The sequence below is a fragment of the Pomacea canaliculata genome, linkage group LG12 (assembly GCF_003073045.1).
Source record: "Pomacea canaliculata isolate SZHN2017 linkage group LG12, ASM307304v1, whole genome shotgun sequence".
In the NCBI taxonomy this organism is placed as follows: domain Eukaryota; kingdom Metazoa; phylum Mollusca; class Gastropoda; order Architaenioglossa; family Ampullariidae; genus Pomacea; species Pomacea canaliculata.
This window is the reverse complement of record NC_037601.1, coordinates 8,615,773-8,638,757: the sequence shown is the minus strand read 5'-3', so window position 1 is coordinate 8,638,757 and position 22,985 is coordinate 8,615,773. Positions and strand designations below refer to the sequence as shown.

Below are 22,985 nucleotides of genomic sequence, written 5' to 3'. Positions count from 1 at the left end.
CGGAGTGTGCGGCCACAAAAAACTCCTTATTCTCAATCCCGTTTGCTTTGTGTTTCGGAGGCTTTTCGGTAAGAACATATGCCCCATGGAGACATAACAAGATAATCTGCTTTCTTACCGTGCTGCTCATTGTCCCATCCCTCTATTCACAGATTTTTACAGCCTTGTCCCTGTAGCATCACTGAATTATATCAATGTCTTCCGCCTTTATTTCACCCATGTTAGTGAATGTGCTGCTGGTTTTTGGCTCGAGCCGGTTCGGGGCCCAGAAAACTCAATTAGCTCTAGGACTAGTAAGGCTAAAAAGTGGTAAACAGTAGAATTACTTTCCCAGGCGGTCGCCCAGCAAAGCCAGCTGCGCGAGCTCCGCGCGCTCCTGTCGCATCACCCGCTCGTGCAGAAAGTCTACGAGTCCGTCCAGCTCGTCGTCGCTCAGGTCCCCGCATGTGCGCATGTGGAATGCCAGGTCCGAGAACTGCACCAGGACACCGCTCTTGCGCGCACCTGCAACAGGAATAAAACCCAAATACGGTTAATCACTCAAGAAACAACGAAAAACAACCTAAAATCACAGATAGTCATGAAACACCGAGAAACAACTCCAAACAGATAATTACTCGTGAAGGAAAGGGAGATAAGTATAAGCATGTATCGACAAAAACTGTTTATGACCTTTCTCTTGTATGGTCATAAAATTATTAGAATATGTTCTTGTTGAAGTTGTAGGATGATATTTGAAGCCGTAGGCAGCAGCAGTCTCTTGTCTGCTCTTTTCTCAAGCCATGTAAGTGACACAAAGCTCAGAAAACGATTTAGCCACCCATATCTCAAAATGTGTCAGAAAATCTGAAGACGCGCCTGGATCATATGATATAGCTCCATTACGCCTATGACAAAATGGCTAGTTTATCTTGCGCTTTACATACTACAACTGTAACAAAACTTGTCGAAGCCGGTGGAATATTAACATATATAGCAATAATAATGTCAACTAATGAAGCATGGCTGGGTGAGTTAAACGACTTTGGGATCGGCTGTTGTTACCCAAAAACACGACATACAAGTGATAGAAAATAGCATTAAATAAAGGGAATTGTCAGATCATATATATTCATAATATTGAAAGAATACGATTTATATATAACAAATAAATTAAAGTGATTAAGCTAACGAATGGGATCAAATTACATACATGGAAACATTAAATTTCAGCATTTTTGCCTCAAGTTACCCTATTTTGTCCCTAGAGAAAATTGTGGACATTTCAGCAAATAAAAAATATTTGAGATTGTTCTGAAAACAGATTCGTAGGTCATAAACTATAAAGAAACCGTTCACTGCAGACGTATATTAGAAAATGTTTAATATTAAGTATTCTTTATGGACGATGAAGGCACCTTTGACCAAGCTGTGGATGTATGCCATTATTTATCCCTTTTTTCTCGACAAAAACCTTTAAATTAGCGGCCCGAAACGACCAAGAAAGACTCTAGTAGACAGTACAGACTATTCTCTGGGAACTGTAACTCCACAATCCACTGAAAGAGTTACAGAGGTCAGGATTATTTGTCTGCGCGAACATCATGACTGAGTATGAAGGATGTTTCAATAAGCAAAGACAAATCACTTCAGGCGGTTGGCAAAACACATCCCGTTGATTACTTTTAACGCTCTGTCAAAGAAATCAGCGCTTGGTAACGATCAACTTCGCCATGTTTGATACACGATGGTCTCCAAGCTAGCAGTGCAACTAGAAACCAACCATTTGTCCCTAAGGTAGCAGCAGACTTCAAAGTGCAAATCGTCCTCCAACTGAGCGATGGCGAAAGAGAAATCAGAAGATAAGGTATGCGAACTTTTGGTGTCACAATCACTGACCGAGGACGTGAACGTGAACGTGATGAAGCCGCGGAGTGAAACACTGCAATTCTCAGATGAAATAGGTGAAGTGCAGTCCTGCTTTTTGTATAATTCCAGACCTCACTCAGCGAGTCCTAAAGGACGGTAGTCCTGCGGATTCATGGCAAAAACGCCTGATGTAGCTTTGTCCCCTGACACAACTGCATTAAATATCCATGGGTTGGAATGAATGTTTTTAAACAGTAGAACAACGAGGTTAGCAGTATTACAAGGCGTCGGTGCCGGTATCCCTGCAGTGGATTAGTATAGCATTCTTTATGCTTTTGGGTTACAGCAATTGGTGAAATTAGAAGAAGGAAAATAACAAGAAACACGTTTCTTTAGTGAAGCATGATGTCGGAAAGACACCATTAAAGACAGAATGAGAAATGTTAGCATAAAAGAGTGAGGCTATTTCTCTGCCACACAAACGGAAAGTTCCACGATGTTTTTGCAGCTCCGTAAAAAATCTTGTTTCAAACCAGAGGTCTTTTTCCCTGAGACCGGGACCGATACCTGCTTCCTCGTGTGACCATTATTTGTTGTCGCCCTCTTCCTCCTTCCCCATACTTATAAGGAACAGCAAAAACTTACAAGTGTTTCACACACCGACCATCGAGATGGCTGTAGACTCCAGAGTGCTGCTCAACGTGCCCGGGTCCAGTTTTATTGCATGCCTCCAGGGACCGCTTAAGTCTCCAACATTCACCTCCCCCTTGTCCCCCACATGCAACAGCCTTGATGATCAACTGCTCGAAAGTGCGATGTCTTGCGTACTAAGATCTCTTTTCCGCCTGCTTCTCTGTTTTTCTGATTCTCCGTTAAGAAAACAATGCTCTCTCTACTTCTTGGAGGTCTAAAAAGAGTGCATTTTTTATTTCTAATGACGGTGCAAAGTCTAAGATACTATCTACCAATATCTGTGTGAATGTTCCCTTTCTGTTCTTGTGATACATTCTGGAGATATTATCAGAAACGTGCCAATAGTAGATCGTCTTTCAGAAGCATTTACTATTATACCCCTCGTTTGCACTGGAAAGGACCTGGCGCAGAAAACATTCAACGTGAATTTTTTGCACAATTTAACCTTGTTCAAGTGTTTTCCTCCTCACATCCACTGGAGGAAAGGAATATGGATAAACCTGGCAAAAAATGGTTCCCAAGGATGACATGAAACCGCTCCGCTAGCGAGAAATTGCTGAACTGAATACTGGACACGATTTCCCCCCAAAATTAACGGTGCAACAAGCTTCATCCCTGTCACCTCACTGTTATTATTACTGGCGAGTGCAGCAGTCTCCCCTTTTTTACAGACAGTCCCAGTGGCTGGAAGAGTGGTAGGACATTAGTGAGTAGATAATATAGATAACTAGAAACTCATCAAAACGCAGCTCACTCTCGTCCTATCGGTATGTACTAATCATGACGAGAGTATACTCTAAGTAGCCATCTATGTACTAAACTTTACTGTCAAACAACGATCTGCAACGTACCGAACTGACAAAAGTTTGCAAGAACATGCATCTGTTGTTATGTAAGCAAGCTTCAAGTAACAGAATTTCACACACACAAAAAACGTTTCGCGTATTCAATGGAACTGGGTAGGAGATACTGTTTATTTTCATTTTAACCGCCGACGAGTATGCACCGCGCATGCGCTGAGTGACTGACGAAATGCCCTCTCGCTGGTTCTCTTCTTTCTGGAAGAGTCTGTCCTCCCTGCATTCAATGCAGATTCCAGGCATTAACATAAGGCCACTGGCTCTTCAGGGCAATAAAGCAGTCTACGGCACATTTGCATCTTGCGAGGGGTCCAGGAAGACAGATTGCTCTAATGCGCTGTTCCTATGGATTAAATCTACTCTAGACACCCCAGAAATGGCCAGACGCTGGAAATCAGAAGCGGGTGCTCTTAGCCTCACGTATCTCAATCGAAGGGCAGCAAGGTTGACACAATGACTGTGTCTAGGCACAACAATCTCATTTGTCTGTGCATTTTTCGTTTCTATTTTTATTGTAGGATAGAAACCTTTACTATGTGTTCATTTCAGTAACACGATGAACAGTCCTAAACTTTGGTGAGTTATAAAGTTTGAAGTATGCAAGTCCGATGGCACAAAGCTGGTCCTAATCATCTTTCTGGGCCTGTGCTAGGAAACTGATCTCTGCGACTTAAAATTAATTTCGTGATGATGGGTCATATAAGAAAAAAGCATCGTTGAATATGGGACTTAATGAAGAGAAAAACCATTCAAAGAAAGGTGAGATAACTCCGTCTCTGTCAGGTACTTGCGTGTCTGTCCGCAGACCCGTTTACTTCTTCAATCATATTGTAAGGTCTTAAATATTGCATCCATATCAGCCTGTCAAATGACAAGGCTGGCTCTAGGCAGGTGGGAAACAAGACGACTTCAATGAGTTTTCATGAGTTTAATTTTATGTTTGCACCCATCCTGACTTCTTCATCCCATCTAGTCGCTTCTAGCTGGTGGTCGAAAAGGCTGTTAGTGCAATGACCACTACAAGCAATCAGAAATCTGTCCACACCATGAGTGTACAGAACGTGTGTCTGTAATTTACTTTGTGTATGAGTAGGTGTCTGTTGTAGAAGGGAGCGTGTCTGCTATACGTGAATATGGGTGCATGGTTGTTGATGATTCAGTCTGTATAACAATATTATTACTGTTCATGACATTGGTCTGCTATTTAGTCAGAGACCAGAAGAGAACTATGACGGAAACAAAGCGATAATATTTGCTTAAAAACTTCAGAAAGCCTCTGCTTCCATTGTTCAAAGGCTGTCTGCAGCAGATCTTTCTACACAGGAAGACATCACATCCACAAATTTCGCACACCAAGGGCAAGCCAAAGATTAAATGTTGCCAGCAATTTTTGGAAATATCTGTTAGGCCGACAATCCCTAGCTCTCAGGCTGAGGTTAAGGTTCTCTGTCCCTTGTTATTCTGTGCAATTAAAATGCTTGTTAATAAAAGGGGAGATAATTTTACATGCGTCATACCATTCGGAATAAGCACTTAGGATCCACTCAGTGAGGATGCGAGTGTATGTAAGAAGTTTTCTTTTAACACCAAAAAAGTTTGGAGCGGTGGGAGAAGAGGTTAAAAAAATATATAATATAATAATAAAGGGAGCTTGGTTTCTTTTGATCCATTAGCGAAAATTACTATTTAATTAAAGAAAAAAAAAAAAGCTAAGGAGCGAAAACCAAATAACTTACGCCCACTCCTAAGCTAAACATCAAGGAAATTCGAGAAACAGTCCTGATATACCATGCTCCCAACATGTACAGACACCCACCAGTCTGTGGCACGACCGTCTGTCACGACATGCGGCTGATGAAAGTCTGAGGACGCCGGCTGGGTTTCGAGGAGAAAATATCCACCTCTGACCACAGCGGCGAAAAAAGAAAGAATACAAAGATAGTGGCAACTGAAATGACTCTTTCACCTCTACCTACAAATTCAATTAGGTTATGCCACAAGTGCTAGCTTGCGCAAAACCGAATTAAAACTAGTGTTATATTTTTGTTCGAGCGATCGTCCCGAACTTGGCCCTCTTTTTTTTTACTAGTATAGTTCCTCGTGTTTTTTTCCAACAAAGTTCCAATATTTGTCTTACAACAGCACCACAGTTCCATATTCCCCTGCCTAAATATGCGACTGATATGTAAATCTGTCCGGAGGTAGGCTTGAACAGCATTATTCGCAAACGTTTAGTAACATTTAATAAATGTAGGTTCCTTTCACATATTTACAGCCCACCAACAGTAACGGATTCCTAACATCTTTGGTAGCATTTATGCCAAACCAGATTTACGATCAAATAAATCTTTACAGGCTTTGTGTTCGAACCTGAGCACTAATGATGCTGACGCAAACGATAAAATGGCCGCCTTATATCAGCCTGTCTAACGGATTAGCAATCACTTCTGAAAAGTAATAGCATTAGCATATTATCGAAGTTAGAGGGACTATCAATAAAGAGAGCACAGGCGCTATTTTTACTTGAGTGACATTTATGTACAGTTTGAGCAGTCTGCGGATTCCTATTTCATGGTTGGATAGACGCTAGCGCCTCGCAGTCAATATTGTTTGTGATAATGGTAAATATAGTTTTTGCTCTTGCAAATGTGAAAGAACTTTGAATAAGTTAAATTAGTATTCTGATATCGCAAGGCAAGGTATATACAGATCAAATGACAGGAACCAAGATAAGGTCATCAGTTACTTCTTGTTTGTATATCTGTCTCTAACTGTAGGTCTGTTGTCTGCTGTGTGTACCTGTACCGCACCCCCTCCCATTCAACTGGAGCCAAACCACCTTTCAAATCTTATATACATGTCTGTCTATCAGTTCATTACAAACCAAATTTTAATTGATTCTCAAATCAGAATGTTCACAAGACACAAGAAAGTGTCAAAGTTTGCATCAACGTCTGTGGATAATGCCAAAATAGGATGAACATAATTCTTTTAAATCACTGAAATTTTGATTTTTCTCCAAAGACAATATATATTGTACTATGATCGGCAATAAAGCAAAGCTATTTTGAAACAAAATTACAAAGTCACAAAAATGATATCTTTAGGCGCTTGACATATTTTTACCACCATAACTTCTGACACAATCATTCATTTTGACCATAGTCTTCACTAAAGCTTCCCACCTAAAGACTATTTCCGATGATTGGTGTTGGCAAAAATATCATATTACTAATATTTTTACGACTGACCCACACCACATGCTCATAATTAAATGTCCTTCATACCGATGGAAGAACGTCCCTATTAATTTTTAATTTCTATTTATTTATTAATTTGCAGCTGGGAACATGCGTGGCCACAGTTCGGGTCTCAATTTGTAAACGCCGATAAAAGGCCTGATTAAAACTGGTGACCATGTGTAGTCTCACACACCAGTGATTTAACGATCTTTTCCTGCACCAACAGACATCGAAGTTGAATTTAATTTCGTGTCTAGTTTCGCGTGAACGTCCATCGCAATGTATTGCATTTTTTGTTTGCTTCCAAACAAGCGGTTTGTGAAACATATTTACTTCTTACATTTTATAAAACAAACGGATGCTTCGTGGACATGGCTTCTCTCTGAAAAAGACACCAGTTGGCATGGCCGTCGAGAAGTTCTTCCAGGTATTTCTGTTCCCCATCCCTTCCTCCTCCCCTACAGGGAGAAGACAATATCGTGTGCAGCCTGCTGCGCAGCCATATCAACCATCAAGTTTTCATATATCTCGCATCCGACTGAATAGTTTCGCTTCACTGACGCAGAAAGTAAGCGCGAGGCAGGTAATGAGCAACAGCTCATTCTAAAGCCTTTAGACCAAACTCGAACTGTTTGCAACATGTTTCACCATTACACACCTCACAACAAAATTTCTTTAAGAAAGCAACCAAAGAGAATTTAATAGGTCTGTCTCAGTTTAGCAGAGAGCGCATTTCACAATGTGTGACAAATGTTCAGTGGTAGATGACACAAGTGAGGCTCGTGAGCATGGTCTGTGGAGATAGGAGTTTGTTGGAATAACAAAAGAAAAAGAAAAAGGGGTTGCTCTGCACTGCATTATTCATCAGGGCCTTTGCAGCAAATGAGTTTGACAAAGAACACCATAAAGTGTAGGCCTCACCACTATTACAGTTACTTATACATCCAATAATTGTACCCGAAATTGAGATGACTGTGACACGTGCAACTGGGTAAAGAAAATAAACTTTGTATCTTTAATCTTCGTTTCTTTAAAAAGTTGAGCTTTTCACGTCCACTGGTGACATTTTCCTATACAAGAAGTGGGAACTGTTTGATCTTTCCTTTATTAGCTGACCACTCACGTGTACACAGTTTTAAAATGTTCATCTCATGTAGTGTTTTAGATCCTAGCTGTGCACATTTTCCTCAACATTTGCTGCTTGTATTTACTTATTGAATACTGTTATTACCAGCCGAATTTTAATATGTAAGAATACTGTTACATACCGTGAAAAAAGAAAAAAAAAGTATTACAGTTGATGTTCAATGCAAAGGGTCTGTAAATGTCGTCTGCCCGGGAGGCCCTGTATACTGTAGAACGACAAAACATCCTCTGTTTGTAACTTATCATTGCTTGCAGTTCTTAAGTGTTTGTTTCAGTAATAATAAAAATGAACACCGAAAGAGAGGAAAATCATAGACTTCAAATGGAGCGTCTACGTACATACCTCACCACGAATGAATACTGGGCAGGCGCAATGGAGTGATAAAAAGAGGGCATGTAGTCCACACCACAAATTTCGACAGCTATTTTGAATTTGTTTTACTTAGTACACTTCCCCACAAGTAGAATGTGCAAGACATGGTATGCATGCAAGAGTGAGTGTGTTTGAAAGTTTGTAAAGTGCCCATTTTGCTACTAAGGGTTATCTGCCATGCCATTAGTAAGGCTATGTCATGTTGAAAACTGGACACATCAGCATCACAAATAAGTGAAAAAAACGTACTGCACTGAATCCTACCAAAAATAAGTAAGGTAATAGAAAATGAGCAGGAAAAAAGAAATTAAGCTGCAGGAGAATAAAATAAAAAAATAAACAAAAGAACATGACCTATCCAAAACCATGCAAAACAGTTGATAAACAAAGAGAAAACCTGTAAGTACAAATTATTAGCTTGCAATTAGGCGTCCACAGATGTGGATAGTGTGTGATCGTACTCTGGAGAAAAAAAAACAGGAAAATATAAGCTTAATTTTTGTCGAAATAAAACAGCAGCGTGAACCAGCGTCTGATCGATTGTTGGAAAATAATGCAGCATATAAGCTTAGTCTTCGTTCAAAAAAGTATAGAAGCGTGAAATAGCGTCTGATCGATTGTTGAAAAATAAGTATAATGCTTCACTCTTCGTTTGATAGTACTGTGCGAGCAGATGTCTGATCGTCTGCCAAAGGATAACTGAAGTCTAATGTCAATGAAAGTACAGAGCTGTGAATCTCTGTTTGAAAATAGTACAGAGGCAAGGGACGAAGAATTTAAATAATACGAAAAAGAAAAACACATGCAACTCACATTTTATTATGGGTAGGTTTCGACAAATAAAACTACGAAAATGTCTGCTAAGTCTAATAAACACCGATTCACACGAGGACAGTCAGTTGTCCCTAGACCAGCGCACCTGTCATTGTGGAGGGGGAGGGGGTAAAGGGAAGGTAACACAAAGATAGACGCGGCAGCTGACAGGGCCCCACTCTTATCTACTTTGGGTGATAGTCACCAGGTCCTGTACAGGACGACCAGTCCAATGTTTGACGTTTTGTAAGCCAGTTTTTCTCTGGCCCTCGCAATGTCGACTACCCTCTTGAAGGATAGTCTTCGACAAAGTGTCGTGTTGGGTCACATGATCAAAGAAGACCAGCTTGGGTTGCCTGACTGTTGAAAGTAGAGGTTCCTGGTGTCCTACGAATGTGGCAATCTTGTTTCGTACAAAGTCGTTAGTTCTGCTCTTTGTATGAGATCAGGAGCAGCCTCATCGGGCACTTTGTTCCGAATGCCTGTATTCTCCTTTCCGTTTCGGTGAGCAAAGTCCACGTGTCACATCCGTAGAGCAGGATCGGTACTACCAGGGATTTGTACAGCTTGTACTCGGTAGTGAAACTTATTCTTAAGGCTATGCCAGATCCTATCTAGTCTAGCCATTGCCGCTATTACTGCCGAGATCCTGATGTGGATATCTGGCGTCCTTGGAGAGGGTGGCTCCCAAGTACTGGAAGCTGCTTACCTCTTCCAGCTGTTCCCCGTTCATATATATTTCTGCTTTTCCGTTGACACTGATCATTCTTTTCCCTTTTCAGTGCTGGCTTCCATTCCATATGCATTTGAACTGTCTGTCGGTCTGTTGGTGAGGTTGCAGTTCCTTGTTAGTGCCTGCTAACAGATATATTTCGTCTTCAATATCGAAATCCAAGCAAACACAACTGTAAATCACAGCTTCGTAGATCAGCTTTGTTATAGTTTATTCCCCAAAGTGAATATCTACTCAGCACTATCCTTCGGTAGAAAAGCATTAGGGTCAGTTAAAAGTGTGTTGTGAACACTCCCGAGGTCTGTAGTCTCTTAGATGACAGCGGAATGCCGGGAGAAGCCTTAGTCCCTCCAACTAAACTCCTTCCCCACGGGTTTCCTCCAATCCCACGCTTAATCCCTTGGTTGCTAGGGTAGTTGCCTGCCGACGCTAGCACCATATGGTGTCCATGTTTGTTTACACAACATCCATGTTAAACGTAAGTCGTTTGATGCTGAATCTTGGCATCACATACCACAGCACCTTGTGCCAGACTGTCAAATGCCTTTTTTAAGTCAATGAAGTTATGGTCGAGATCCCGTTGATGCTGAGGATGCATTTCTATAAGGATGTAACAGTTGAAGATATGTTCAATTGTGCTTATACATGGTCTGAAGCCAGTCTGTTCAGCTGGCAACTCCTATGCGGTGGTGCTGATGCTGTTCTGTATGAGCTTTAGCATGACTTTGCTTGGGTGGGTGATAAGGCTTTAGACTGTGTAGTTCTGGCACTGTTTGCTGTTTCCTTTTTTGGGGAAGGTTGGCACTAGTGACTGCGTCCACACAAAGACACCCGTTCATCAACGAGACCCACTGTCCTGCTAAAGAGGGCATGTGCAGACCATAACAAAATGGTCGTTCAGCACAAGACATCGATGTATGCTACATGAGCACGCGCGCGCGGTTAGGACGGTAGGGGTGGTTTGCATTTTTGTGTTATCATACGATACATCGACAGTGGGCTGATAACCCATAAACACAATGCCATACTTTATCCTTCCAGCGGCTGACACATACTTAATCATTCACACATCACATCGTCTATTTTTCTATAATACGTTATGGATTACCTTATATTTGCTTTTTTGTAACAAGAAAGCACTCTGTGATACCCCTTTCCTTGCGAGCGTGATAGAAAATTCACTTCTATCTGCTCAGTTCTGACGAACCAAAGCCTTGTGATGGGAATTAAGCATGTTCAGGGACAGATTAACAAACAAGTCAGCGCCCTGACAAATGATTCTACTGTCACCAGCTCAACAGGAATGCAGCTTCTATTGTTGAACGATGAAGCCACTCCAATTCATAAACATCTAAAGCATAAGGATCAATAGGTGTTGCAATGCTCCTGAGTTTTACGACAACGCGGACATGGGCCCGGGGAACTGGGCCCGTGGGTGAGTCAGTGTTCAACGCCAGTAGCAGGCCACATACACAGGGTTCAGTTGGGTACGTCCTTTTCTGACTACTCTAATGTTGACTTATTTGTACTCTTTCAGTCGAAATACAGCAATCTCACGGAAAAATCTGTAATCTTGATTGAGTGTGCTTAATCATTCAAATACGAAAGAAACTAAAAATGAAAGATAAATTTTTCTCCCAGATATAAATGTCACTACAAGGGATTTTAAAGCTGTTGTTAAATATCTGTCACAATTGCAATGCTTTAGAAGTTTAGAAAGACGAGCAACTTAAAAAGTCTTTGTAAGACAATCAGCAGTTGTTAAACGGCACGTTCGTTTTTGCCAGTATTTCTGCCATCTTGAGAATACGATGAATAATATCTTTCTTGGAACTGGGTGACCTGCTACTGCTACTGCAGTCCAGCGTATGAAACATTCAAATTTTTCGAAAAGGAACAGTTATGTTTCTGCGTTTTCGTGTTCGGTAGTCTCGTAGGTGTGATTTTAATGTTACGCCTGCATTTATCATATTCATATCATATGGCATTTTAAAATACCTGCAAAATTTATTAATTATTCGGCTTCTTTCTTCGCTTTGTTTGCTGGAGAGGGAGATGACTTCGAAATATCAAGCCTTCTACCGGCTGGTGTTGACAAATTGGCGCCAAAAAAAAAAAAAAAAAAAAAAAAAAGGGGGGGAATACGCCAAAGTTATGGAGAAAACATTTAATTTACTGGATATTTTCACAAAAGCTAATCGACCTATATATTTTTCAAGAGCATCTTTTGTTGATAATCTACTGTCCAACTGAAAGATGTATAAGAAAAAAGAAGAAAGAAACAGAAGAAATCATAAAAAGAAAACAGAAAGCACTTAAAAAAAAACACCGTATTATTTTCCCTAGCCATACTTTCCTTAATTTTAAGATTTCTGGTAATGAGTTCGGCTAAGCCGCAGGGAAACGGCTACAAGTACATGTAAGTAGCCGTGTACAAGGAACATCTGTGTACTATGTGCCCACAAGTGAAGAGATAAAAAGAACGGCGAGAGATAAATAGAATGGTGGGGTGCGGAAGATTTTCTAAAGCCACGTCCTTCTGAATGGAAGCCTTCCAACATCGACTGAGAGAGGGGAAAAAATGCCTTCCTGATCTCAACTTCTCCTCCATGCACCATTGCAATTAACTTCACTAACCAAAGCCTTCTTTCAATAATGCCTTTCATTCGTCCAAACTCTTGGGGAATATCCACTGCTCGCCATGCTCAGATTCTTCCAGAACCTAATCTCAACTCTGAAATGAAGGAATCATCATGCAACCATTCGCACATCACCCAAATCAGAGGTGTCAGGAAACATTAGTCTGGGTTTCAAGTCGGTAGCTTAGCGCAAAAACCATTCTGTAGTATGAAATGCAATATATATATACACAAATAAAGGTTTGAATACTATTTTAAAGTCATTTATTCACTGGGAAATTTTATGGAAAATATGAGTGGCTGATCCGATCTATAATTTCATCCTCTTTTAGTGCAGTAGTAGACTCGACTCTGACAAGCAGTATTTCTCACTCTGCAAACCTAGAATGTATGAATATGAAAGGAGCACTATCTCCTCTCTAGTGAGGTTTCCCAAACCCTTTCTATCGACATAAAAACGGCGTAAACATGTCTGCTTTGGCCGTGTGACACTGAGAACCACATTCAGAGAAATATTGAAGGAGACTAGCAGACGACCCATACAGGTCAAAGAACTGAAATGAACCAAAGACTTTACAAATAGTTCTCTTTCTGCCTGAACTGACAAAGTAATCTCTGTAATATTTTCCTGACAACTTAATAAAAGGTTACAAGTCGTCGGAGCCACTAGCTTACCAGCACTCTCTACACTTTCTTCAAAATAGGAAATTGTATTAATTTAATAAGATAATGAAGGTGCTTTTTTGAATAAATTAAGGCAAGCCCTTTTCAACGGTAAATTGCGTGTCCACATTATTGCCTATCAGGATATGACATCCTCCTAAATTCCTTTTATACTCTATTTTCAAAAAAATGTACAGTTTGCACGTTATTTATTTCCATTTGCATCAATAAATACAGTGTATTGCTACCAAGATGATTAAAGATGACACTTTGTCAGTAAATATGATTTTTTCTACACCAGTTGAATTTATTTTTTCCAATTAAATTTAAATTCTTAATTTAGTGATTGTGGCTGGACGTATGTTTTGCCGGAAAACACTCGCAAACTGAAACTGCCGTAACAGATGACTAATCGTCTCTCAGCAAGACACATTTGTTGGCATTAACATTCAGACGAATAGGGACCTGTTGGTAAAATTCTTCGAAGAATCTTTAACTGAAACCAGTTTAGATTCCTGTCTGCTTTAGCTTCGTGACACTCATTAAATGCAAGTTTCCATCGTTATTTTTTAAATACAAAATTATGATTCTATTTAGCAGTCCCTGTGGGCAGAAAATCTGCCAACAGTAATTGTGCAGATGAATTTCCCCTGCGAATTATCTCCCTTACAATTTTACTTTCTTGTTTTATGGTGATTTTGAAACAGTTTAACAGCGTTTATAACTAATCCACAAATCTCCGAAGAAGGAAAGACTATGAAATGGCGGCGGCTAGAGACGACCACTCTGTCATCCATCCACGTGAGAGCAAAGGACGTGTATCCGACATAAATGTTGGTGAGGAGGAAAGCCCGATGTTCGCGGTTGTACAGCTGGACAGACAGCAGCTTCCATCAGTGCGGCAACCCCGTCCTTCCAAACGGAACTAATCAAAGGCCCCACAGTTATCCTGACAGCGGGATTCAACTGCTCCAGCCTGTGTAGCTTGCTTTTATGCTCGATTCTTGCGCAGGTCTTCGCCGAAATGGAAGAAAAAATAATGACCTCAGACTACTGCCTTCGCTTTTTATTTCCGCAATCTGCAGTGCATTTAGAACTGTTGCTCTTCTTGCATAATGCTAAATTACATAATAGCAATTTTGTACATGTGACAAGGCGACTGTTCGTACGCGCAGGAAAGATGTACATTTGCTAAAAAGTCAATTATTACTGATGACATCCATGACTGATGTGTTGCCACAATTTTCATATTCAGAATCATCAGACGGCATTACTGGAAAAGGCTTACTCATAAATCTCACTTGTTAACGAAAATACAGCTACAGTCTGTCTGGTCCTAAGTAGATTGCAAGTGTCTATCAAACGACACCTTTGTCGTTCATTGCTATCCGTTTCTGTTTCAGCTTGTTTCCATGAAGTTATTCAGAAAAAAATATATCAGCTGGTCTGTCTCCAGCTCTAACGGTAAGAATCACGCATACTTTTAATAAATAAAGTGTGGCGATGTCTGCTTCTACACGAGGTGTCTAAAACGTAAGTGGACTAGTGTCACAAACAATTTCCAACATCCAGCATGTTTCCCATTTAAAATAATCCCCCTCGAGTCTAATGAACTTTTCAATCATTTTTGCCTTGCTCCTATGCACTGCTGGAAGGATTCTTCGGGGATGCCTCTCAGCTCCGTCTCTTCAGGTCCTCTTGATTACTTTCACGACTTTAAAATATTTCCTCTTTGATCTTAGGAAGAAAAAAAAATACATGGAGCATGACCAGGTAAATAAGAAGCTTTTTCCAATAAGGAAATGTTCTTCAAGTCAGAAACAGCTCCGTGCTCAGTGTGTTGTGAACAGGTGTATTGTCGCGAAGCATCCACGATTTGTCCTGCCACAACTATCTTCTCTTCTCGCCCAGTGAGTGCAGCAAACGCAGCAGAATCTCATATTAGACTTGCTAATTAGCCAAGATAATAACACAAATCGCTCAACCCTCGGCCAGGAACTGCCGGATGCTCAGGGCGTTGTAAGCAGGTGCCTCATGGTTGCTTCACAACGACAATGCACCTGTGAACACCGCCATGAGCATCCGGCAGTTCTGGTCGAGAAGAACACAGCCGTAGTGGAGAAACAACTTTTCCTGTTCTTGCTCTACGTAACTTGTTTTCATTTTCCTCAAGGGGTTGGTGGGAGACCCGTTTGGTAGGCGTGAAGGCGTGAAGGTAATCAAGAAGGCCTGAACGACGCAGCTAAGGGACATCCCAGAAGAATCCTTCTAGCAATGCACAGGAGCATGGCAAAGGATGGAAAAGTGCATGAGACTCGAGGGGTATTACTCTGAAGGGGAAATCATGTTGTTTATTGTCTGGAATTAATCTGTGACACCAGTCTTGTGATTTTTTTAGACACATCTCGTATGATTGGATCCACATCGTTTGTGCGCTGTCCCCCACCCCATTTGGTCCATGATTGGTAGGTGACCATTGCTCCAGAGCTTGCTTAGCTTTTGCGTTTTAAGACCTACCGCAGAAGACACGGCGACAAGCGTGGTTTACGCAGAACAAACGTGGACAACGTAGTAACCTAGAGAGCCAAAGACAGTGAGGAATAAACGGCAGCAGGAAGGCGGATGGGATAAGAAGAAGAAGAAGAAGAAGAAGAAGAAGAAGAAGAAGAAGAAGAAAGAAGAAGAAGAAGAAGTGCGTTTGCAACACAGTCGTAGAAAGAAAAAGGAGGCACCGTTAGTTTTGTGACGTCAACCTGGCTACTACAGCTTGTAAATAATAACAGGTCAAGTTTGCAATATTTAAGGCAGTTTTAGAGAGTTGAAATTGGTTTTATGGCGAAATTGTCGTCATCATCATAATTATTGCAAATGTGGTCCATCTTACTCTAATAATCCCTCAGCCCCTTCGTAAACAAGTCAGTTCATCTCTCTTTTTTCTATCACCTAATTGGCTAATAGTCGGCGCCGAGACGGCCAGTCCCCGCAATGTCTTAACTGAACTACGTATACTGATATTTATCTCTTTTCTGAGTTCACCTTTTTAAACTGAGCTCCGGCGTATTCACCACTGCCTTCCATAATATTTTTTCAGCTCAACTTTTCGCTCTCTTTTCTCTTGCTGCCTCAAGGGTCCGTTCTGAGAGGCTGTTATTTTTGTCATCATTAACAGACATTATTCGGTATGGTAAGCAGCTTGACTTGTCCTTGCTGATGGCAGGTCTCTCTTCCCTCTTTGTCAATGCCTTTGTCTGGCCACGTCACGAATGAAAAAGAATAAGTTGATAATGATCGTGAACAAAGCCGAAAAGATCACCATCATCCTACTTACTTTCCTCTCCTGCGCTATGTCTCTCACTGAAGCTAACATTTTGTTTTTTGCCATTTGGGCAGTTGACGTCATATCCTGTTTGCCTCTCAGTTTCTATTAGTGTCCTTAACGCCTGTATAACAGCACATCTTCTACCCTAAACTACTATGACTCTTCTTTATACTTTAGGTAGTTACTGTGGCCAACTCAATGACAAGTGTCTTCCGAAGTTATAAAGCAGTGTCCAGACCCCGTGAACATTAATTAATGTTTGTTCACCCAAGGCAACTTTACTACTACTTTAAAACTACGGATCCAGGATTAAAACATTTGTGGTGTCTGGACTGCACTTTACAATTTTAAAACAATACGCTTGTGATCGAGTTCCTCATGCTGCCCCAGGACAACTTACCGTCGCTTCATAACTACCGTCTGTTTCTCTTTCAAGGGCTTAGTATAACGCATGTATCCAAAAATAAGTACCCCCTAAAACTCAGGTTACAAAATCAACGAACATAACATAATCTTTGGAATATACGGGAATAACAAGCAGTTATTTCTTGCCGCTGAAACGGGTTTGAAAGAAGGATCACCGGGCAGTGCCAAACTAAGCTGAACCTGCAGGAAACCAAAGCAACCATTGACGACCCGGCAGATATGATAGACATGGCCCGAGGCGTCCAGAGGGTTACACTTTGACATTTCTGCTGTCGCGGAGCTTGAGAAAACTACAAATGTAGATTGCTTTAAGGTTCTTATGGACGTGACTTCTGCCTTCAATTCCGTGCATTAAATTATGCCTTTGCCCGGCTTCCCGATTATCGTCTGCGCCGAATTCGGTTCCTAGTATTGACGATCATGTGTTTTGCTTTTTTTTTTTAGCTTGTGTCTACTCCACTTGGGTGACGCTCGATTAAAACTGCCTGCTCCACGCAAATGATGAAGTGTAAATGTGAAGAGCAAAGGTATCTCGGGTTTTTATCGAAAAATAAGAATACTAAGAAAAAGTTAACAGCTGAATGTAGCTTACTACTGAAATTCTTGCCTTCTATTCCTCCGTCGGGGATTTTTTTTTCCCAATATTGTAACAGCTTTCTTCAACATTTGATATTAAAAAAAAATTAAAACTTTATTTCGTTTTTATGGCAGGTTAGGTGTAAAAGCCAAAGACATGGGTGAATGGTGCAAAGTGTTACAAAAGTGTGTGTAGAGGAGGAAGAGCGCTTGTGGCACGTGCATGCTTAATGGTCCGCAGGGCAGGTTTTCACCATTCAAGCCAGGAAGTGACGTGAACCGCGAATAAACGCATTCCAGTCGTCAGCGCCGCCTACCGAGCTGTCAGCATTGCTAACAGTGATTTGCAAAGTGGAAGCAGTTGATTTACAGTTGGAAATTTTCACTTCGTACACTCATGTATTCAAGCTAAAGTTCTTGTTTTTAATATATGACGACAACGGGCTTAAATCTCTTGTGACACTAGATGGAGTTCGTCTCTTTAATGAAGGTGAAACATTTTCTCAGTTTATGGAAGGAGGGAGGAGACAGACGATATAATGCGGCACAAAAAGAAACTGTTCACGTTAGATGCAAATACAAAGAATATATATATACTATTTCAAGATACTCATACACACGTAGGCACCAGACTCGTTTGTACTGTAAGAATATTCTATACATTTCTTTACTAATACGCGATTATTTTCAGCTCAAAGATTTTGCAAGATCCTGTAATGTTACATTGAATTTGCTTCAAGAGTTTGCAATGCCATCATATATTTTGCCTTACGCTTCTGACAATCGCTTCAAGCTCTCATATAAAAGACCAATATGAGGCCATTTTAAAACACATTTAAATTTTGGCATTTGCCTGATTTTTTGTATCTTGGGAATGGAGCATGTCTTTATATATTGACTCTGCACAAACAGGTTATTTTTTAATCCCATTTATGCCACAACTTATCAACAGCCACATTTAAACTTTTTCAAACTCAATATGCTATATATGGCTGAACTTCACATACACAATCATGACCATGTTTGTGTTCCAGCAAACTGTAGACTAGTTAAAGTACCTCTTCATAGCTTAAAGAAATATAATAAATCAATAGAAATGTCTATTATACGATACTCCTTCATATTAACTGAATATATACAAAAGTCGACCTGAGATTAATACATCATTTAGAAATACGGAAAACTCGATGGTGAACCTCTTTATTACATTACTAAGACAACAGTAAGCGGCCCTTGCTGCCTGTACCGGCGGTAAGTAACGACCTGCCGTGGCGGTTATTGGCGTTAGCGCTGAATGCGAGGTCTAAAATCATACAAGTCTGTGAGCGTGACGGCCCGCGGGGGACCGCATTAGGGTCTGTGGGGCTGATGAAATGTCGACTTCCTTTTCCGGTTTGTACAATGCTTTTTCTACCTTGGTTCGACGGACCGGAGGCAAGCGATCTAGCCGTTTCGACATGGACGCTTTCTCGAGCTGGCCCAGCTGTTGAATGGAACATGACCCTTGGAGAGTTGGGAAAGGAAAAGCATTGATGGAGAAGATGGCTCCACAGTAAACACTGTAACTCTTCAATAACTACAACCTTGCGTGACTACACTGGAACTTGATGGGCTATGGGGATGAAGTGAAAATATGTGTAAATAACATCCACGAAAACTATTCTGCGGAGACGGACTCAGTTCTTATTCTTATTGGTCTTTGTATTTCATAAATCGAAACATGCACAAGCAGATGTACGCACACACACTTTATTCCACCGAAACGCGAGCGCATGTACTTCAGTATCCAGTGATGCAAATCTCACCTCCAGTGTCAAAGGTCCACTGCAGACGACTCAGCTCGCGTTTGACGGGGCCAGCATCCCACCCCATGCTGTCACTGATGTCCACAACGGGAAAGGTAAGGCTGCTGGCTCGTTCGAACCTCTCCCCTCGCAGCTTTTGGCGGGCTATAGCAACGCCGACTGGCGGGCACTGGCAACAGAAGTACACGCTGACCTCAGTCTGTTGTCAACATCAATGTAATATGTGACATCGGTGTTGGAATACTTTGAATTGCGCCGTGTTTGGATAAGCGCATGCATGTTTGTTTGAATGTTGATGTATGATAACAATCTAGCTGGAAATTATGGACCACTGTGTTTACAAACATATATCAGAAGTGGCGAAATAATAGTTAAAGCACAGTCATTCATTTACCTTCGTCGCAACACTGAGTAATATGGCATATTAAACCAATATTGCAGGGCATCAATGTAAGTCTTCCAACTCATAATCCCCTCCCAAACACGATCCCTGTCCTGCTGATTTTAATTATAGATATGAACACCATGCTTTACATATCTGTATGTAGTATGTGTGTTGACGTGCATTATTACTCTCTTTCTCACCTCCGCCCAGACAGAGAGAAAGAGCGGAGAGAGATAGTCGAACGGACATTTATCGTTCACAGGTAAACATGAATTCCACAAAAAATAGATCAGCACGGGTCAGATGTCGGATTTATTCTATCACACCAATATTGCAAAAAGTAGCTTTCATTATCGACCCAAAGCTGGTCCCATCATCACGTGATCAATTCCAGGCGCGGCGATTGACTCGAATACTAACTACGTCATCACAACCATTGATTATTAAACAGCACGGTCAAGCACAGAAATATAGCGGTCCGGTGGCGCAACGGTTAGCGCTGTTAGCGCCTGTCACCAATACAGTGAAGGTTGGCTGCCCTGAGTTCATTTCTCGTCTCGGGCACGCTGATCTTTCTCTGCACGTGGCATCTGTTTCCCCTCAAGCACAGAAATGCTTGCTAGACGGAAACTGATTCCTTTTTTTACCTCTTTGCTTTCTTCTCGCTTAGTGTTGAACCAGTGTTCAAAATAAAACGACTCATCAACAATAGTAAATAATACAAATTAAAAAAAAACTTGAACAAACCAGGAGAAAAAGCACAATCTATTCAAGTATTAAATTTGGAATAGCTGAGTGCCTATGCTTTTCAATCGCTATTTTTCAGGGAACTCAATCATATTCAACTCAGAAGCAACCCCAGACTGAATAGAATTTCACAGGAAACTGTGGCCCACGAGCAGTCAGTCGTTGGTCCCTTGACTGACAGCGGTCGTCGGGTTAAGCACACGGATAGACTTGCAAGCTGACAAGGCCTGCCACTCCTGCTTGTCTTGGACGATAACGAGCACATCAGGCACAGGACGACCAGTTTGTTCCTTGACGTTTGTAAGGCAGTTCTCTCGACCTAACGCGCCCTCGACCACAGCTCAGCAGGTATTGTCTTGGCATGACCGACCTGTACTAGCCTAGCTGGTAAGTCTATCACCTGTACAGAAATAGTTGGTAGCATGATATTAGTAGAATGTAGAGACCTTGTCCACGATCGGCCATCTTTCACCTGCCTAGCTATGTTGTAACATCATGGTGTAACATCAACTGATGGCGAGATAGAGCGTGTGAGTGTGTGCGTGCAAAGGCGAGCATCGCTTAGCATACGATGTATCCCTGTTCGTATCCCTGTTCGTGCTACCGTCTGTTTGTTGCCCTGCAATTTACGGCGAGCAATTGTCTTGCAATGGAAACCTGTTCCCATTCCAACCTAATCCGATCCGATCAGCTATCGATTCAGCGATGCAGTTAATGACCTGTTCAACGATTCGCGAAGCGATCTGTTCAGCTGTCCGCACGACCATCCACTCAACAAACCACACGACTATCAACTCAAACACGATCATTTAACCTATCTGACATTGCATTCGTCGTGCCTCACAAGACAAAGTATTGTGTCCACCTTCATGTCCACCTTCTGTTGCGATTGTTTGATCTTTTCGGCGAAAACCTTACACTCTGTACGAGACCAGACCAGCCTCCACAGGCATTTCCTTTCGAGTTCCTGGGTTCTCCTCTCCACACTGGCAAGCAGTCTTCGTTTTAATCCGTAAAGCAGGATCAGTACTACAAGGAACATGTACTTCGTAGTAAACATGATGTTATGCAGGATGAAGTCAATTTGCTGATGGACTGATCCCTCCGCTGAGTGCCAAGTGGCCGTCCTCGATTTCTCCTGGGGATGTAAGGTGCTTGGTATGGTGAGTGGATGGTTCTGTGCAAACTCTGCAAGCTTCAGACATCTGTGCTTGGTTCCGCCAAGGCCAAATTTACCCATCTTCCTGCGTTGCGTTTATCTTCCTCTCAAAGTTGCCATTCAAGGTAAGGAGATTTTTTGATAGACTTTTGTGACCTTTGTAGTTTCTTCACGTCTGTTTGTTCAAAACTTTCCACATTCCGAACTTAACCACCATGGCTGTACGGGATCAGTCTCATTTGTTTTTAAATGCTAACAACAGTACCAGATGACTTTTCAAATCTGACCGCATAATCCTTTGACACCCATGAGACACAAGAGTAGAAACATTATACCTTCGAAAGGTCCAAAAGCCATGACATCAACAAAGTTCCTGTTTATGCTTATTAACATGCTTTTAGCACTCTCAACCCCTACTGACAACGTGTATTGATAACTGGCATTTGCTATCCACTGAAATAAATGTTGCCACAAACTATGCATGATCATAATATTTTTGAGAAAAACGAGAAATCACCCCAAAATGTTTGCAGGGCTTCTGCTTACGCAAAAAATTGCGTACAGTACGCATTAAAAGTTCGGAGGACCCCTTCAATTTTCGTCAATGGGGTCCCATTCAAAATTTGGGCGAAGAACAGGGACCCCTTAAAAATCTGAAGAAGGGGTCCCTGGGACCCCAAAGAATTTAGCCTTAGCAGAAGCCCTGGTTTGACATTTCCCGTTCTCATCACCCAAGTTTTGACTTAATGTAGACATTATTTCTGTTTTTAAGAAAACAGCAGCGGTAATCCTTCGATGTCTGCCATGTTCTCGCAAAGATTTTTTGCCGACAGGAATAGGCTGTCTAGCCACCAGAGGGAAATAATGTGACTCCCCCCCCCCCTCCAGTTTTCCTGGTCTTGAGTTTCGGGCCTAGTAACTGAAAAAGGACTGGAAAGCTCCAGTAAGCTTCTCTCAGTTGTTTTATGTGCGTCAGTGTTGGAGTTGGATATCCTTGTAAACAGATTTCAAAACTATAATCGACAGATACCTTTATAAAGTCAAATGTCATCTTCTAGACAATATTTAATGCTTTATTTGTACGCGTAAAAAAGGATAGCACGCTAAATTATATTTTGGACTGTACAATATTCTAGGCGCACAAAATGTGAAACTTGAGGCCTGCTGTCTCAAATTAGTAATTTTTTTTTTAATAAACCAACTTGAAACTTGATCTGATCGGCAACCGCATTCCCATATGAGCGCTAAGCGATGCCCAAGTCAGTATAGTTGATAAAATTAGTGTCTGCACCTTCTTGGCCACAGCCTGAAGTTGTTGTGGGCCTCCATAGCACTGTAGTTGACAGGTCGCATACACAGGTGCAAGGTTGGACAAGATGTGTGGTGCATGAAGCTCCAGGTAACACAGCAGCGTCTCTATACCTAGGATATAAAATGAAAACATAAAACAAGTATCTCGAAAAGAAAAGCTCATTTATTGACTTGGTGCGTAAATAAACTACAGGCCAGAACGTTTCTTCTATTTTTCTGAGTGTCTGAGGCAGTTAGTATTTAAGAA

At 41.3% G+C, this 22,985-nt stretch overlaps 1 protein-coding gene across 4 annotated transcripts in view; it reads right to left on the bottom strand.

Moving 5' to 3' along the window:
* LOC112576955 (ATP-dependent DNA helicase Q4-like) overlaps positions 1 to 22,985 on the bottom strand; it is a 110,356-nt gene that overhangs the window by 21,795 nt on the left and 65,576 nt on the right. For 3 of the 4 annotated variants that reach the window (XM_025259844.1, XM_025259845.1, XM_025259846.1), the window contains 3 exons: positions 22,719 to 22,849; positions 19,137 to 19,305; positions 327 to 504 (listed from right to left, as the gene is read on the bottom strand). In XM_025259844.1, coding sequence (XP_025115629.1) covers positions 327 to 504; positions 19,137 to 19,305; positions 22,719 to 22,849 — 478 coding nt within the window. Of the gene's footprint in view, positions 1 to 326; positions 505 to 18,591; positions 18,835 to 19,136; positions 19,306 to 22,718; positions 22,850 to 22,985 lie in introns of those variants that run through there. The other variant, XM_025259847.1, reaches the window with a different exon arrangement.